The sequence below is a fragment of the Astatotilapia calliptera genome, chromosome 13, assembly GCF_900246225.1.
Source record: "Astatotilapia calliptera chromosome 13, fAstCal1.2, whole genome shotgun sequence".
NCBI classification, from domain to species: Eukaryota; Metazoa; Chordata; class Actinopteri; order Cichliformes; family Cichlidae; genus Astatotilapia; species Astatotilapia calliptera.
This window is the reverse complement of record NC_039314.1, coordinates 31,061,879-31,081,311: the sequence shown is the minus strand read 5'-3', so window position 1 is coordinate 31,081,311 and position 19,433 is coordinate 31,061,879. Positions and strand designations below refer to the sequence as shown.

Genomic DNA, 19,433 nt, shown 5'->3' with positions numbered 1-19,433 from the left:
TATTCTCTGAATATATTTAACGTGTTGTGAGCAATAAATTTGTGGAAATAAAATGACACCCATAACTGTTCAGAGCAGCCAGACAGAATGAGGGGGTGAAATTTCAAGTTACTTCTACAGAGGAAATGGCTACTGTAGCAATGGGTCCTGCTGAGCTACCCGCATGTTTATTATGCCTGCTCCTCTTCTATGACTGTGTCACAGACTTAACACAGTACTGCAAACCGGAGAAACAACCCTTTGCTTATGGCTCTATTAATGCTCACTATAATTGCTATAAGTTGGCTTTTAGTGGTCCTGTTATTAGGACTCAGAACTACTTGGCACTTTGTGGCAAAGCCTTTTTGGTTCTCTAATACAAGGTAGGTTGCTGTGAAGAGTGCAGCCTTGATGTTTGAATGACAACATGGTAACTCAAGATGAATGGCTGCATTCAAAGCCCTGCTTTACGTTTACAAATGTGGTGATTATGTTCCACAGTAAGAGAGCAAGCTGTTCTTGAACCTTCCAGATAAAGAGCTTGTTTCTATCGATGGCAGAGGGCTCCGCTGGCAGCTGAGCTCAATTTTTTTTAATCCCTGTTTTTACTGTCTGTGGATTTTTTTTTCTATTCTGTTTAAATCACTTGCACCTTTTAAACATGGAGTGCTTGCACTTACTGATTCTAAGAAAACAAACTTTGCAACTAATTAATTAACCTAAGTTTGAGCAGGTTTGACACTTGAGTTAATAATTAGGATCAGGTTGGTTTTGCGGGTTGGTTCGTGGTGCTGGAGCTCATGGGCCCATGACAACTTTATTGTTAACTTCTCGACTGAGTTGCAACAGATGATACAGCTCAGTAATTCAATTCAGTTCTATTTATTTAGAGTGTCATCACCTCTGCACAATAAAGCAGACAGACTACAATAGTTTAGAAGGGAGAAGGGAAAAACAAAAAGAAGGATCAATACCTGCAGAAACATCCACATCCCGAGCCAGTGAGATCTGCAACAACAAAGGAGGGAGCATAGACAAACTGTGGAAGAGAGGACAGATCTCTGCTGGTTGCATTTTGAAGTCATGTGGTGGTTTTTTTTTAATATATACATTTTCTGCAAATCCTAAAAAAGAACCGAAACCAGCAATGACATCATGCTATTGTGGGACTCATGTAATGGGTGGGCACAGATGGAAGTATTGTAATAGATATTGCCCCCCCTCCATAATCTCATGCATTCTTATCATTGTTATGTTATGCGTTCAGTTCTGTATTACTATTTCTGACACATATAGTGATAACTGGCAATATAGCTAGGATACTCTGATCAATGATGATTCCCACGGGTGGTGCTCACGCAGGCACTGAAACGGGCAGCTTCGGGCTCACGCAGGCACTGAATCGGGCAGCCTTGGGGTCCTGTGTGTTCTACTGCACAGATAGCCTGCAGAGCGCATCTACGCTGAACTGAAGTGCTTGTGTTTTGTATTTGCAGGTGAGCACAAGTTATGTGTTGATAAACGGAATGATGTTGACGTATGAGAAATGTATTAGAGTATGGTACTGTCATTAATGGAACACAACGCTAATGTCGGAGTTTGTGATTTACATGATGTACCTGAACTGGTGTTAAACGGGATGTCACATCGCAAATGATGTAATGAGGGGATCGAGAGGGTAGTCTCCATGCGCAACAATACTAGTTGGAGGAGCATACGAGTGTGCAGAATATTGTAATATGAACATTGGTGGGAAAATACTGAGTAAATGAGTACTTTGTTAACATGTGTTCAGTAGTTATATGTAAAATGGTCGCGTGTGTTCTACTGCACAGATAGCCTGCAGAGCGCAGCTACGCTGAACTGAAGTGCTTGTGTTTTGTATTTGCAGTTGCAAAAGAGCAAGTAAAGAGAACGATTCTGAACTCATGCACGCCTGGAAGTGTCATTTGTCCAAGTGTGCAACAAATATTGGAGGCACCGCTGGGATTATTAACGCCGTGTCCAGCGTGATGAAAATAAGGAAGGGGCGTGGCTACAGCAACCACGATGGACCTCGAGGAGCTGGCAGAGACTGTGTCCCAGACACTCTGGAACCTACAACTCGACCAACTCAAAGGGGTATGTGCTGAAGCTAAAATCCCTAGTGGAAATGTCACAACAAGACGAGCGTTAATAAGATTAATTACAGAATCGATGGACAAGGTTATTAATGATGAAGAGCAGGATGTTGCACTCTGCTATCTAAAGAAAATGTTAGAAAGTGTCGACCCAGCGATAGGGAGCTCCAGAAGCACAGAAAGTGGATCAAATCCAACGAGCTCGCCACAGGGGGCTCAGGAAATAAGGTAAGAAGTTGATTTAGCAGAGAGATACGCACAGCTCCAGAGAAACAGCGAAGCACTGCAGGACGAAATTAGGAGGCTGAGTGGAAGGGTCGAGAGGACACCACCAAATCAACCAACCACCCCACAAAATGTGTTTCCTTTCGCAGCCAACCGCCTTTCGGAAGTGACGATAAGGAGGGAATTCAAAATCTGTGGTCAAATTGGGGAGAAGGGCCAAAAGGACAGACTCTCATACACCAACCTGATGCATCAGATTGACAGAGGTCTGAACAAAGGACACAGTGAAGCGGAGGTTATAGAGGCTGTGGTGAAGTCTGTCAGCCCAGGTTTGAGTCTTAGAGACATGCTTGAGATAAAACGTGACCTCCCCCTCCCCCAATTGAAGGCCATATTAAAGGGGCATTTTAAAAAAGATAGCACCACAGATTTGTATCACAGACTAGTGAACGTCACACAAGACAGCCGTGAGTCTCCCCAAAACTTCCTCTTCAGAGCAATTGAGTTAAAAGAGAGGCTGCTGCTTGCATCGGAAGACACAGGGTCCGATGAACAATACAGCCCTGAGCTCATCCAGAAGAAATTCTTGAGGTCGGTCAGTACTGGGCTACTGAGTGACCCTATCAAGTTTCAGCTCAAGCCCTATCTGGATGACCCTCGGGTGACAGATGAAATCCTCATTGATAAGATGAATGAAGCAGCTAGTGTTGAATCAGAAAGACAATTGAAGCAAAAGAAAACTACAGGCAGCAAATCTGTGAAAGTAAATGAACTCCAGACGGAAAGGCCAGCCAGTCAATTGGGTCTGGGTGTAGCCGAAACTAGGTTGGGGACTCAAGAGCAATCAGCTGAAGTGGTGAAACCCAAGAACCGCAGAACACCTGTTGTAGCTGCTTCCCGAGAGTCAGAGCTGCATGAAGCGGTCAGGCTGCTGAGAGAGGAGATGGCTGAATTAAGGAGGAGCATCACCACCCCTCAAGGCCCCACTCGCCCACTAAGAACCAGTGGGAGGAGGGGATGTAAGGCATGCCAGGAGCAGGGAACCAATGAAGGGTGTGAACACTGCTTCAAGTGTGGCCAGCCAGGACACCTCTCCAGAGGCTGTAGAGGGCGAAGGGGGGCAACAGAAAGATCGGAGAGCACTCAAGTGGGAATCCAGACCATCGCCCCTCCCAAATCATTAATTCCCATCCATGCTGAAGCAGATGACAAGTTGCATGAACTGCTTTGGAATCGGATAAGACAGCTGGAGGCAGAATTAGAGCAGAGTGGCAAGGCTAAAGAGACTGTGGGTGCCACGTATGCCAGTCATCTCTCACTACGCTGTCAGGCTAAGCTGAGAGCTCTGATCGGGAAGAAGTGTATGGTGGATTGTTTCTTTGAAGGTGTAGAAACACAAGCATTGTGGGATACAGGCTCACAGGTGACTATCATTAATGAGAACTGGAGGAAGTCCTGCTTTCCACATATCCAACTGAGAAGCACAAGTGAACTCCTAGGTGAGGATGAGGCTCTGGTGGGCAAAGCAGCGAACCAAACACCCATACCCTTCGCAGGTTGGGTTGAGCTAAAATTTAGACTGGGGTCAACTAGAGATCCACAGCCAGAGCTAGTTGTCCCCGTGCTTGTCTCAAAAGAACCAGGAGTAGCAGAGCCACCCATCATTGGCTATAATGTGATTGAGCATTTTGTGAAGGATGGAATGGAGCAGCATCCAGACGTTACACCTGCGGTGGTAAGGGAAGCCTTCTCGATTGATTGTAAGAAAGCGGAAGGGCTAATTAACATCGTGCAGCGCTGCCACAAAAGCGATGAGGAGGGTGTGGTGAAAGTTGGGAGGCAAAAGATAGTGATTCCAGCGGGACAAAGCAGGGAGGTTAAGTGCAGTGTGAGGACAGGTCCCCTTCGCCTGAAACAGGAGGTTCTTTTCGAACCAGAGGACATTTCAAAACTACCAGAGGGGGTTAACCTGAATGAAACTGTCATTGGACTGTAGAGGGGAACCCGGTCCAGGGTGGTTATTCCAGTCACGAATGGCAGCAGCCATGACATCACCCTCCTCCCTCATGCAGTGTTGGGACGGCTACAGCAAGTGAAGGCTATTTACCCAGTAGACGTAAGACCAGTAAGTGCTGAAAACATGGGCAAGTTGACGTGTGCTAGTGAAAACACAGGGAGCACCATCAGCGCCCCAGAACAGCATAAAGGGGAGTATGAAGAGGTGGGCAGATGCAGCCAAGATTTATGGGACCCACCGGTGTCAGTTGATCACCTGACCCCAGACCAGCAGGAGCAGGTGAGAAAAGTCCTGCGTGATGAGTGTGCTGCATTTTCAAAAGATGAGAGCGATGTGGGATGCATCCCCTCCCTGCAGTTAAAGATCAGATTGAATGACACAACTCCAGTAAGACGCACATACATCTCAGTCCCCAAGCCACTCCACAAGGAGGTGAAGGAGTATTTGGAGGACCTGTTGAATAGAGGATGGATTCAGAAATCCCGTTCCCCCTACTCATCGCCCATCGTCTGTGTGCGCAAGAAGGATGGAAGTCTGCGTCTCTGCGTGGATTACCGTGAGTTAAACCGGAAATCCATTCCTGACCGTCACCCCATCCCTCGTGTTCAAGACATGCTAAACAGCCTGACTGGGAGTGCATGGTTCTCAGTGTTGGACCAGGGCAAGGCGTACCACCAGGGTTTCCTGGAGGAGAGTAGCAGACCCCTCACAGCCTTCATCACACCTTGGGGCTTATATGAGTGGGTAAGGATTCCCTTTGGTTTGTCCTCGGCTCCAGCAGAGTTCCAGCGCAGTATGGAAGAGTGCCTGGCAGGCTTGAGGGATGAAATATCTCAGCCATATCTGGATGACAATTTGGTCCACAGCAGATCATTTGAGGACCACCTGCGTGATCTGAGGGAGGTCCTGCGCCGCTACCAAGAGCACGGGGTGAAGCTAACCCCCAAAAAGTGTGAAGTGTTCAAGGACAGGGTGAAATTCTTGGGAAAAATTGTATCTAAAGATGGCTACTGCATGGACCCTGCTGAATTGGCACCAGTGCAAGCACTAAAAAACCGCAAACCTGAGACTGTGGGAGACCTAAGGAAAATGCTAGGTTTCCTGTCATACTACCGCCCCTACATTCCAAACTTCTCACGCACTGCCAAGCCACTATACCAGCTGCTATCGATTGGAAAGAGTCAAGTGATTACTGACAGAAGATCAACGGTAACAAAGCACAAAGGACAGCGGAAAAAAGCAGACCAACGCCACTCAAGCCAGCCAATCACATGGACAGAACAACACCAGGCAGTGCTATGCCAACTGATAGAACACCTGCTGAGTCCACCACTCCTGGCATACCCTGACTTCGAAAGGCCATTTGTGCTGCACTGTGATGCCTCTCAAGAAGGGCTTGGTGCAGTCCTGTACCAGAGACAGCAGGGCCAACTGGTTGTCATTGGGTATGGGTCGAGAACTCTAACAGCTCCAGAAACCAACTACCACCTCCACTCTGGAAAGCTAGAGTTTCTAGCAATGAAGTGGGCAATCTGTGAGAGGTTTCGGGAGTATCTGTACTACGCACCTTCGTTCACAGTGTATACAGATAACAATCCGCTGACCTATGTCCTGACTACAGCGAAGCTAAATGCTACAACACACCGGTGGGGTGCTGAGCTAGCCGATTTTAACTTCTCAATCAAGTATCGGCCGGGAAGGGCTAATGGCGATGCTGATGGTTTATCACGAATGCCGCTAGACATGGAGGAGTACATGCGCACATGCTCGCAGGAAATGAAACCAGAGGTAATCACCCCTGCGACAGAGGTGCTTCAGTTGAAAGCCCATGAAGATGAGCCATGGATGTGTCCAGCTACCATAACCACAGCATATGCTGATGTAGAGCTTGAACGAGTAATGGCCCCAGTGACACAGATCTCCAAAGAGACACTAAAGAAAGCACAGGAGGATGATCAGTCACTGGCAGGGTGCGAGAATGTGTTATGACAGGACAATGGCCTCCTTGGAGAGGAAGAGACAGGGGTGAAGACACTTCCGTTCTAAGCCGGGAAAAGAGTAAGCTGTACCTCGACAAAGATGACATCCTGTACAGGAAATCAGCTGCTCGAGCTCAGCTAGTGTTACCCACAAAATTCCATCAGCTGGTGTACAAGGAGCTCCATGAGAAAATGGGACATCTCGGAGTGGAGCGGACACTCGCCTTGGTCCGTGATCGATTCTATTGGCCACATATGCAAAAATATGTGGAACATTATGTGACTAAGGTGTGCAGTTGCTTGAAACGGAAACGTCCCGGCAAGCCAGACAGAGCACCGCTGGTCAACATTGTCACCACATACCCTTTTGAGATGGTCTCAATAGACTTCCTGCATCTGGAGAGTTGTAAAGGAGGATATGAGTACATCCTAGTCGTGATGGATCATTTCACCCGGTTTGCACAGGCATATGCATGCACCAACAAGTCAGCAAGAACAGCGGCAGAAAAGATCTTTGGAGATTTTGTGCTCAAATTTGGTTCCCTGCCCAGTTACACCATGATCAGGGAAGGGAGTTTGAGAACCAGCTGTTTGCCACCCTGGAAAAGTACTGTGGAATCCAGGGGTCACACACAACACCTCACCATGCAGCGGGGAACGGCCAGGTGGAGAGATTTAATCGGACACTCCTTTCCATGTTGAGGAGCCTGACAGAGGAAGCCAAGGCGGACTGGAAAAACTCCTTGAGCAAAGTGGTGCATGCGTATAACTGCACACGCAGTGAAGCAACAGGATATGCCCCATATTATCTTCTCTATGGCAGAAACCCCCGCCTACCAGTGGACATCATGTTTGGCCTGGTTCCAGGTGACCAGAGTACTTCTCACAGTGATTACGTCCGTAAGTGGAGAAGTAGGATGCAAGAGGCATACAGATTGGCATCAGAAACAGCCCAGAAAGAGAGGAACAGAGCGAAAAAGCAGTACGATCGGAAGGCTCATGGAGTGGAACTGCAACCGGGATGTCGAGTGCTAGTACGGAACTTCAGAGATCGGGGTGGGCCCGGAAAGCTAAGGTCTTACTGGGAGGAGCGAGTACATGTCGTGTTAGAAAGAAAGCACAAAGATAGCCCTGTCTATGCTGTACAGCCAGAGAGAGGACCAGGGAAAGTGAGAGTTCTGCACAGGAACCTCCTACTGCCCTGTGACTTTCTCCCCGTCCAGGAGGAGAAGCTGGAGAAAAACAAGAAGGGGAAGGAGGATGCCAAACAACAAAGAAAAGGAAAGACCCAAGAAAAGCAGCAGGAGAGCGACCACGACAGCGGTTCAGAGGATGAGGGTGACTGGGGAATTATCACCACACAAGCTGCGGAATCACCCACCCAGATCAGGAGTCAGCTGAGGGCAGAGGCAGAGGAGTTCCAGCCAGAAGAAGCTGACGGAGAACTGTCAAGTGGTGGTGTCAGCAGCGAGTGCCTAGACAAGGGTGGAAAAGGTGGACTGGAGTCAAGTGCAGAGGAGGAGGAGGCAGGGCGAAGTGAGCTGTCTGGGGAGGAGAACAGAAGAAGTCAAGGACAGGTGTCGTCATCTGATGAAGAAGACGAGGGAGAGCCCAACTCACAGCCAGTTCCCACAAGAAAGTATCCTTTCCGATGCAGAGATCCACCCAAGACACTCACGTATGACACCTTAGGTCAGCCATCAGTCATAAACAGACACAAGTGATGTCCACAGCTAAGAGAAAAAACTAAGTTCATTGTCACATGTTGAGTTTACTGTGGTGACAGTTTAAACAGAAAGGGAAGTGTTCACAGTAGCAAATGTTAAAAAGAGCAAATTTGACAGAGCAACAACTGCATGTATTTGTTTAATAGTTCACATGAGTTAAACAGGGAATACCAGAACCAGACTAGCTATACATAGAGAGATACTGGCTTGTATGTGAGATATACAGCAGTAAATGTGTGTCTGTGTAAAAGGTTACATGGTAGAGTGAAAGGTCTACACCTTCAGCCTGATACAGAGCACGCCTGAGTGGCGGAGAGACTTTACAGACATTGCCTGGCCAGTAGTGTCTGTTGCTGGTACATGACATGAAGGGGGAGATGTATGTCATGCCAAAGACTGTTACCGGACAGAACGTATCTTGAGAGGCTGACTCCCAGTGAAGCTACTGCTGTAACCTTCTGTTGAAGACATGCATTCTGGAAAAAATCTCTAATGTCAGGATGACATTCATTTTTGGAGGGGAGAGTGTGGGACTCATGTAATGGGTGGGCACAGATGGAAGTATTGTAATAGATATTGCCCCCCCTCCATAATCTCATGCATTCTTATCATTGTTATGTTATGCGTTCAGTTCTGTATTACTATTTCTGACACATACTGTGATAACTGGCAATATAGCTAGGATACTCTGATCAATGATGATTCCCACGGGTGGTGCTCACGCAGGCACTGAATCGGGCAGCTTCGGGCTCACGCAGGCACTGAATCGGGCAGCTTCGGGCTCACGCAGGCACTGAATCGGGCAGCCTTGGGGTCCTGTGTGTTCTACTGCACAGATAGCCTGCAGAGCGCAGCTACGCTGAACTGAAGTGCTTGTGTTTTGTATTTGCAGGTGAGCACAAGTTATGTGTTGATAAACGGAATGATGTTGACGTATGAGAAATGTATTAGAGTATGGTACTGTCATTAATGGAACACAACGCTAATGTCGGAGTTTGTGATTTACATGATGTACCTGAACTGGTGTTAAACGGGATGTCACATCGCAAATGATGTAATGAGGGGATCGAGAGGGTAGTCTCCATGCGCAACAATACTAGTTGGAGGAGCATACGAGTGTGCAGAATATTGTAATATGAACATTGGTGGGAAAATACTGAGTAAATGAGTACTTTGTTAACACGTGTTCAGTAGTTATATGTAAAATGGTCGCGTGTGTTCTACTGCACAGATAGCCTGCAGAGCGCAGCTACGCTGAACTGAAGTGCTTGTGTTTTGTATTTGCAGTTGCAAAAGAGCAAGTAAAGAGAACGATTCTGAACTCATGCACGCCTGGAAGTGTCATTTGTCCAAGTGTGCAACACTATCAAATATGAATCGAGTTTAGCATGAACACATCCAGAACCAGTGGCGCCCTCCCCCTCCAAACACACACAGACTCCTCATATTGCGACCAGCAGATGAGTGTCCTCCCCTCAGTCTGGGACACTGTGGTGTAACAGCCAGCTGGTCTTTAAAGACCATTATACTAAAACATGGTAGTGGTAGCGTCGTGCTCTGAGGCTATTTTGGTGAAACTGAAACAGTGAAGAAAGATGATCTCAAAATTCTTCAGCTTCACCACAAATAGAGATTGCGGCCATTTATCTCATTTTTTAAGTAGTTGTGTGGAATAAAAACATTAAATGAATGTTAATAGCAAAGTTACTAATGTATAGCTCAGGGGTCATTTGTATTTTTGGCAGCAAATGTAGTTTTTCCATTTTATAGACTGAAAATATCTCAGTGCTGTTGTACTAATCTGCTGTTGACATACCAGACAGCCTAACAAAGCCTTAGCAGTAATTGATTTTTTTCTGTACATTCTTTGTGAGTAGTTTTGGATAACACCCTTTTGTCCCATGGACAGCGGGCCTTGCTGTAGTAATTGTCACAGGTGTAATTTGAGCAGTTCCTTTGTATCTCTGCAACAGTTTCGTCCCCATTGGCAGTCATGGTGTGCATCCGTACTAAAGCATGAGGGGAACAATGGAAAAGCATCATAAAAGCTTTGAAAATAAATCATGTGGGGTTTTTTGTATCGTTTCCCCTCTCAACACTCAGCCCGCCATTTGTCAAAACACAGATGGACTGTTTTTTAACCAGGACAAATATTTTGGGAGTGGTTAGAAACACAGCAGGCTGTGCCTCTCTCTGTTTAACATCCTTGATGCCAGAAATACAACAGAAATACAGCAAATATTGATGCTGGAATGACTGTAGCATACAGTGTTGAACAGAAACCTGTTAGACACCAGTAAAGGAGGACCTTAATACGTATTAATGCTTAAATCCTCAATCGCCATATTTTTCTTTCTCTGAAGTTATTTCTGTCTCGGCTCCACAACAAGCTAACAGAAAAAGACATAACATGATACATTTCTCAATAATTTATTGAAACTGTGAAAAACACAAGTGTTAACACTTAAATACATGTCTCATTTCTTATATGGGAGGCCAGCAACTCAAAATACACTACACCTGACAAGACGGTAGGCCGAGCCTTTTCTATAACCTATTAGTGGTTTCCTAACAACACAGCATCTGATTAACAATCTTTGTTTGCTTTTTCTGAGAAAATGACAGAATGCATCATTAAATCAATCAGTAAAGGCTCGGTTCAAACTTACCTGCTCAAGAAAAGTAAGTAAAAAGTAAAGAGTGGGACTGATTATGACAAAATCTGAATATCCTTAATGCACACTCTCCAGTTCTTCACAGGATGACTTATTTTATGAGGAGAAGACAGTACAGCAAAAAGAAGAAGAAAGCAGACAGGTGACTGTCAGAGGAGAGATAGTTGACACTGAAGGGAATTTAAAACTGTTGAATATTTGAATTTTTGTGTGAAGGTCAAGAAAGACACCCGACTGATTTACTTTGCCAACTGGATCATCGTGGCCTTGCTGTATTGGTCCACTTGATTGACCTTTGTTATTATTATTTATTTATTTATTTATTTATTTATTTATGTTATTTATTTATTTATGTTATTTTATTTTGTTATTATAGACAGGACAGACATGGCTGGGGGATAGGAAGGAAGAGAAAGAAAGAAAGAAAGAAAGAAAGAAAGAAAGAAAGAAAGAAAGAAAGAAAGAAAGAAAGAAAGAAAGAAAGAAAGAAAGAAAGAAAGAAAGAAAGGGAGGGAGGGAGGGAAAGAAAAACATAGGGGAAGAGGGACAGTGAGAGAAGACAAAAACATGAGCTGGATCACCTGTTGAAAGAAGAAAAACAAGCAAATAGAGAGCAACACAATAAACACAACACCACAGCAATAACCTAGATAAGTGTAAGTAACAGTAAATAACAAATATTGAATGTTATTGAGCAGCACGCAAGACCGACAGCGCACAATGTGCTTTGAGGCAGCAGCGAAGAAAGATATCGTTTGTGTCTTTGAAGACCCGTGTGTACACCTGTGTGCATGAGCGCCCTGGTATTCAAAAGATTTGTCCATGTAATGTAAAAATATGATTGAAGTCGGCAGTAATGACATCCGGTTCCAACAACTGGAGGCCACTAAAATTAATATTGATTCAATGTGTAACAAAACAATGTCAGACTCGCTGTCGCTGGTCTCCTCCCCAATCGGACCAATTGCTGAGTGGTGTCCAAAAAACTTGATAATTGGGTAATCCTCTGGAGGACACCTGGTCTTGTTAGGAGAGATGGCATCCATCCCACTTTGGATGGAGCAGCTATCATTTCTAGAAATCTGGGCAAATTTATTATTATAATATTTTAATATTATTATTATCTGTCTGATTTCTCAGACAGAACCAAGATAACACACACCGATTAGTTGAACTGCAGGAATGTCTTAAAGACATAAAGACCTGGATGGCCGCTAACTTTCTGCTTCTTAATTCAGATCAAACTGAGGTTATTGTACTCGGCGCTGAAAATCTTAGAAAGGCCCCATCTTCTCTTAATGACCTTGTAGTACCATATCACCCTATTAGAGCACTTCGCTCTCGCTCTGCAGGCCTACTTGTTGTTCCTAGAGTATTTAAAAGTAGAATGGGAGGGAGAGCCTTCAGTTTTCAGGCCCCTCTTCTGTGGAACCAGCTTCCAGTTTGGATTCAGGAGACAGACACTATCTCTACTTTCAAGATTAGGCTTCAAACTTTCCTTTTTGCTAAAGCATATAGTTAGGGCTGGACCAGGTGACCCTGAATCCTCCCTTAGTTATGCTGCAATAGACATAGGCTGCCGGGGGATTCCCATGATGATGTCAACGTGTTTACGGAAGCGGTTGTGGGATTCATTGGGAAACTAGCGGATGATACCGTGGAGACAAAGACTATCACAACGTTTCCCAACCAGAAGCCGTGGGTGGATAAAACCATCCGCGACACTCTGAGATCCCGCACCGCTGCCTGTAGCATCCCTGGCTGAATGATGGTCTCTTATACTGATGCTTCACAGAGGTTTTATTGTGTGGATGCCTTAATAGGCATCCACACTATTGAGATCCTGTTTCTCTTTCTTCTTTATTATTATTCCGGGTGTTTCCGTACACTTTTTGCCGTGGATCTACTTCCACAATTTTTGTGCTATTTTCACCGTTCAAACTCTAAACTGTTCTGCTCTTTCTGCTAATGCCGGCTATGACTTGTGGTGTTTATTACTATTATACTTTTTAAAATATTACACTTTTTTCCTTTAATTTGTCCCATTGAAATCAATGGGAAACTTCCACAATTCTGCTAAAACTTTCTTGTCTTTGAAACTTAACTACTGCCTCATACTTTCACCTAGAAACTCCATTCAAACTTTAAAATGTTCTTAAATGATTTGGCTATTCCTGTATGATTCAGCTTTTTCAGATCTTCTACCGTTTTAATCTTATCCCTCTTTGAGTTTTCAGTTGCAAAATTGTGATTTTTCAGAAAATACATGCGTTGCTATGGTTGCTATGCAATTAACTCAGAGGGGACAGTGAAACTGTTTGAATTCTCTCTTCATATCCAAACAACTTCTTGCTACTCGCTCGATTTCCACTCAAGCCCCACAAATTATACATCAAAACGTAGGTATTTTTGCTGGCTTTCAGAAAATGTCACTATCATTGTTGTGGGACTCATAGATATTTTGCAAATATCCTCAGAGTAACACAAAGTCAGAAAACTCTCCATATAAAGTCAATGGAGAGTTTGTTCAAAATCACCGCTGGATTTCTCTAATAATAATAATAATAAACTTTATTTATAAAGCACACTTAAAAACCAAGGGTATGCCAAGGTGCTTAACAGGTAAAATAGAGTATAGGAGGAGGATAATAGAAATAGGACCAAAGCAAGTACTAAATATGCAAACAGATAACTGTCACTAATACATAGGAAAGCAACAGGTACAGAGCAAACAAGAATTTAAATGAGCATAGAAGTGCATGATATAAAATCATAAAAGAAATATTAACTAGAGGGAAAGGCAAGATTGAATAAGTGGGTTTTTAATCGTGATTTGAACAGTGCAATGGAGTCAGATGCGCGGAGGTCGAGAGGAAGGTTATTCCACAGTACCGGGGCAGCCAGAGCAAACGCACGGTCACCCCGGGACTTCAGTCGAGATCTGGGTTGGGTCAGAAGTAGTTGAGTGGCAGATCTGAGTGTTCTAGCAGGAGTATGTGGTTTGAGAAGTTCACTAAGATAACTTGGCGCTAATTTATTAATAGTTTTGAAAGTAAGGAGTAATATTTTAAATTGAATACGGTACTTTATGGGCAGCCAATGCAGGCTAGCTAGGACAGGGGTAATATGGCAAAATTTCCTGGTACCAGTCAAAAGGCGGGCTGCTGCATTTTGGACTGTTTGCAGTTTAAGAAGAAGAGAAGAGGGAAGACCATAGTACAAGGAGTTACAATAATCCAACCTGGAGGTCACAAAAGCGTGAATAAGCTTCTCCAGGTCCTCATGCGGAATATAATGCCTAGCCTTAGAGATAAGGCGCAGGTGGTGGAAGCTAGATCTCACTACAGCAGACACTTGCTTATCGAGTTTGAGCGAGCTATCCAGCAGTACACCCAAGTTACTGACATAGTCACAAGAAAAACTAGCAAAGGAACCCAGGGCAGCACAGAGTTGGGCACGAGGGATTTTACTGTTGAACACCACAATCTCAGTCTTCTTATCATTTAAAACGAGGGAATTACTCAGGAACCATTCTTTGACCTCCCGCATGCATTCTTGAAAGTAGTGCAGGGACACAGCAAGGTCGTCAGTAAGTTCAAAATAGATCTGTATGTCATCGGCATAACAGTGGAAGGCGATATTGTATTTTTCAAAGATTGTGCCTAGAGGGAGCAAATACAATGAGAAGAGAATAGGGCCTAAAACTGATCCTTGAGGCACACCACAACAGACCGGAGCGGAGGAAGAGGAGAAGGTGCCTAAGTGAACTGATAAGGATCTATCAGCGAGGTATGATTTAAACCAGTCGAGGGCAGTGCCTCTAATACCCACAGTGTGCTCAAGTCTTAGTAATAAAATGTTATGGTCTACCATATCAAAGGCCGAAGAGAGGTCCAGTAAAACTAGGACCATAGAGCGTCCAGTATCAGTGATTACAAGAATATCATTAAGAACTCTAACCAACGCTGTTTCAGTGCTATGCAATGGCTTAAAGGCAGATTGAAATTTCTCAGCAATATTGTTCGTGTCCAAGTACGCCTGGAGTTGGGAGAGAACTAGTCTCTCCAGGATCTTGGACAAGAACGAAAGCTTAGAGATCGGTCTATAGTTTGAAAGGTCATAACAGTCAGAATTTCTTTTTTTAAGAATCGGGTGGACTACAGCATGCTTAAAGGACAAAGGAACACAGCCTGAGAGCAAGGAAAAGTTCATAAGAAATAGGATACTAGGTCCGATTACATCAAAACAGTCCTTAGCTAAACGAGATGGAAGAATGTCAAGCACAGTATTGGTGTTATTCATTTGAGCAACTAGCCGCTTAAGAGTCAAAAGTGACACAGGCTAATGAGAGGCATTTTCAAATTGTCATATCTCCTTAACGAAGCGAAGTTAAGACATGAGGCTTGTCCCCGTATATGTTCAGACACTCCTGACGCTCACAATTCAAGAATTTCTTTCTCACCTATTACTGTTCTGAGATGAGTTGGACTTGTTTGAGGGTAGGAAATTTGTCCCTCGCTCAGATTTCATCAGATTTCAATCTCTGGAAATGAACCACTTTTTTCTCTCGTCATATCTTTTTGTTGGATTTCCACAGAGCCCTGAAAATTTCCATGACTGTTCACCAAAGCCTGCTGTCTCTTACGGTGAAAGAATGATATCAATGCTTCAAATAGATTTAGAGTTACAAAGCGTTGTTTGAGGGGAAGTCAAGACAGTTTTTGATTCGCTCTACTCAGTTATGGTGCATTAGAAGTCAAATATCTTTAATAATTCATATTTTAATGATAAATTGTTAACACTGGAAGATTCCCCCATCTCTTCTGAACAAAACGATGCCTGAATGACCGTTCTAGCCTCTACGGTTAGGAAATTATGGCCATTTGTTCGAGGGGAATCCTGAATGTCAGAAATACACTGAAGAAAACTCACACCTCTCTCTGTGTCTGTGTGTGTAAGGGCTGACTACAGCAGGTGCAGCTAATTTAACTGACCTACATATACCAAGCCCAGACTCTCCACAGCTCCTGTTCCCTTTACTGTCTGTGTATGTGTGTCTGTGTATCAATATTTCTCCTATGTTTAGGTATTACTCCTCAATCATAGTATTTCTGCTAAAGCAAAGTACTTCTACTACATCTAAGTACTTTTGCCAAATCATAGTATTTCTGCTAAATCATAGTATTTTTGCAAAAATCATGGTATTTGCGCAAAATCATGGTTTTGGGGCCAAATATTTCTGTTATTTTATAATATATGTGCTGAATATATTATATGTGCCAAATCATAGTATTTATCCCAAATTATAGTATTTATGCCAAATTACAGTATTTCTGCTAAAACGCAGAAATAGTACCTTTTAGCAGGAATTTCTACCAAAAGATAGTACTTCTGCTAAATCAGAGTATTTCTGCTAAACCAGAGTATTCCTGCCAAATCATAGTATTTGTACTGAAACATGGTACTTCTGCCCAATCATAGTATTTGTACTAAATGATAGTACTTCTGCCAAATCATAGTATTTGTGCCAAAGCATTGTATTTGTATGGAGTCATAGTATTTCTTCTAAGTCATAGTATTTCAATCAAATCTCAGTAGTTGTTGTTAAAACGCAGTATTATTGCCAAATCATAGTATTTGTACCCAATCATAGTATTTCTGCTAAATCATAGCATTTGTGCCAAATCATGGTATTTGTGCAAAAACATAGTATGTCTGCAAAACCATAGTATATCTCTTATGTTATAGTATTACTACTAAGGCATAGTATTTCTGCCAAATCATAGTATTTGTACTAAATCATAGTACTTGTGCCAAATCATAGTATTTGTTGAACATCATAGTATTGGAACCAAAACATAGTATTTGTCCCAAAGCATCGTATTTGTACCCAATCATAGTACTTTTGCCAAATCGTGGTATTTGTGCCCAATTAATAATTCTGTTATGTTATAGTATTACTACTAAGTCGTAGAATATCTGTTATGTTATAGTGTATCTGCGGAATATAGTATGTGTGCCAAATCGTAGTATTTATACCAAATCACAGTATTTATGCTAAAACATAGTATTTCTGCCATATTGTGGTATTTGTGCAAGAACATTGAACTGTTATGTTATAGTATTACTACTAAGTCATAGTATTTCTGCCAAATCATAGTATTTGTGTGAATTTGTATACTGTAATATCACTGTAGTATGTAGTGGCTAAGTAGGGGGTGTTTACAGTGTAAATAGGTCATCTCTTGTGTTGGAGTGCCCTCTTGTGGCGCCTTTTGGGTAGTGCTTTAGTAAACGTGAACCCTGTAAGAAGTGGTATCAGACTGATTTGTAGTGGAGGAATTTGTTGCCAGTTTTCTTAATCATAGAAACCACACCATATCACCTCTCCACATCCTCCTACTGTATGCCATGCCTCCCTGTACCATCCATCTGACCGCCAATAAACTCCACCTGTGGTAATCTAATCCCTGGATGTCAGCCTCTCCTTCTGACCGAGGATAGTTACTATTGCAGCACCACCCAGCATTAAACTGACGTACACCATTCTGTACAATAGTATTTGTGCTAAAAAGTAGTATTTCTGCCAAATCATAGTATTACTGCTATTTCATACTATTTAAGCGAAATTACAGTGTTTCTGCAAAAACATGTTTGAGGGGTGGAAATCTGTCCTCCTCTCATTTTTCAAACTCCGAAAATTAAGCCATTTCTTCTCTCGTCATATCTCCGCGACGGAGATACAAAGAGCTATGTAAATCGCAGTCAAAGTACACCAAAGTCCGCTGATTCACCCAGTGCAAGAATTATGCTTCTATCCCACCTAGTTTTTGAGTACAAATTTATACACTATCACAGACCGGTAATTCATATTGAGAATTTATTACAATTCTGCAAAGTTTTATGATTTTAGCAGCTTTTCTAATATGGACCTCACATTCTTGTTAACAGTCTATGGCAGAAATACATACAAGTACACAGCCTGATGAAGCAGACAGAAGCAATACCTCTGATTGGTTCAGCATTTTCACCTCTTATCAGCACAAATCTCAGCCTCTTCTGCTGTTTTCATTAGAATTGTAAGCTTTTCCACCTTATATCAGTTATGTGAGAACCAGTTTGGCTCAATGAGTAGCTGAAAAATATCAGCCTCTTCTGCTGTTTTAGCAGGATTTCAGAGTTCAGCTTTTTCACTTGTTTTAAGCACAAATTTCAGTTTCTTTACCTCATTTCACAACAAAGTTCTTCCTCTTCACCTCTTTTCTGCTAATTTGAGCTTCTGCTCCACAGTGCACATTGTCCCTCTCATCATATCTTTGCTTGTGACCAGAACTCATTTGGCTCAGAGGGTAGGGCATCTGCCGTGAGACCCGGTGGCAGAGGTTTGAATCCTACCTACCTCTTTTCAGCTCATCTTTTTGCTTCTTTGCCTCTTTTCAGCAGAAATTCTTCTGATTCACCTCTTTTCTGCCAAATGTTTAGCTTTTTCACCTCTTATCAGCACAATTCTAAGTAGCTTCTGCTAATTTCACCACAATTGTCACTCTCTCCACCTCTTCTTTGTGTGAATGAGTTTGGTGCAGTGAGGTGAATCGCCGCCTTTAGACCAGAAGGGCCAGGTTCAAATCCTGCTCAGGGCAGTGTTCTTTGTTTTTTTTTTCAACTTTTTCAGCTTTTTTCAGCAGACATCTTCAGCGTTAAGGCATCCACACAGCATTTTCGCAGGAAATGCAAATTTTTCTAGTTGGAAATGTTTTTATTGAAACATTCAGTGAAGACACCGTAAGAGCTAGGAGCAAAACAAAACGTCGTGTAACTCAAAAACTAGGTGGGATAGAAGCATAATTCTTGCACTGGGTGAATCAGCGGACTTTGGTGTACTTTGACTGCGATTTACATAGCTCTTTGTATCTCCGTCGCTGAGATATGACGAGAGAAGAAACGGCTTCATTTTCGGAATTTGAAAAATGAGAGGAGGACAGGTTTCCACCCCTCAAACAAGTCTAACTCATCTCAGAACGGTAATAGGTGAGAAAATAATTCTTGAATTGTGAGCGTCAGGAGTGTCTGAAGATATACGGGGACAAGCCTCATGTCTTAACTTTGCTTCGTTAAGGAGATATGACGATTTGAAAATGCCTTCAGTTTCAGTATTTCAGCTCTGAGTTTCACAACCTCCCCATAGACTTTGAATGGGGAGTTTTTAGACCTTGTGTCACGTCGAGGCAAATTGTGAAAAAACCGTAACTCTCACAATAATTATAGTGACACTGTCTTAAAGCCAGCAAAAATACCTACGTTTTGATGTATAATTTGTGGAAGTTGAGTGGAAATTGAGCGAGTAGCAAGAAGTTGTTCAGACATGAAGCGAAAATTCAGAACAGACGAGTGTGCACTGGGAGTTAATTGCATAGCAACCATAGCAACACATGTATTTTCTGAAAAATCACAATTTTGCAACTGAAAACTCAAAGAGGGATAAGATGAAAACGGTAGAAGATCTGAAAAAGCTGAATCACACAGGAATAGCCCAATCATTTGAGAACATTTTAAAGTTTGAATGGAGTTTCTAGGTGAAAGTATGAGGCAGTAGTTAAGTTTCAAAGACAAGAAAGTTTTAGCAGAATTGTGGAAGTTTCCCATTCATTTCAATGGGACAAATTAAAGGAAAAAAGTGTAATATTTTAAAAAGTATAATAGTAATAAACACC

General features: G+C 43.0%; 1 protein-coding gene across 1 annotated transcript; it reads left to right on the top strand.

The window, feature by feature from the left end:
* The first annotated feature begins 5,924 nt into the window (after nucleotides 1–5,924).
* Nucleotides 5,925–9,990, top strand: LOC113035358 (uncharacterized). The gene is made up of 2 exons (XM_026190892.1): nucleotides 5,925–8,939; nucleotides 9,335–9,990. The coding sequence occupies exon 1, from the start codon at nucleotides 6,794–6,796 to the stop codon at nucleotides 8,042–8,044; it is 1,251 nt and encodes a 416-aa protein (XP_026046677.1). The 5' UTR covers nucleotides 5,925–6,793; the 3' UTR covers nucleotides 8,045–8,939; nucleotides 9,335–9,990.
* Nucleotides 9,991–19,433: the final 9,443 nt, after the last annotated feature.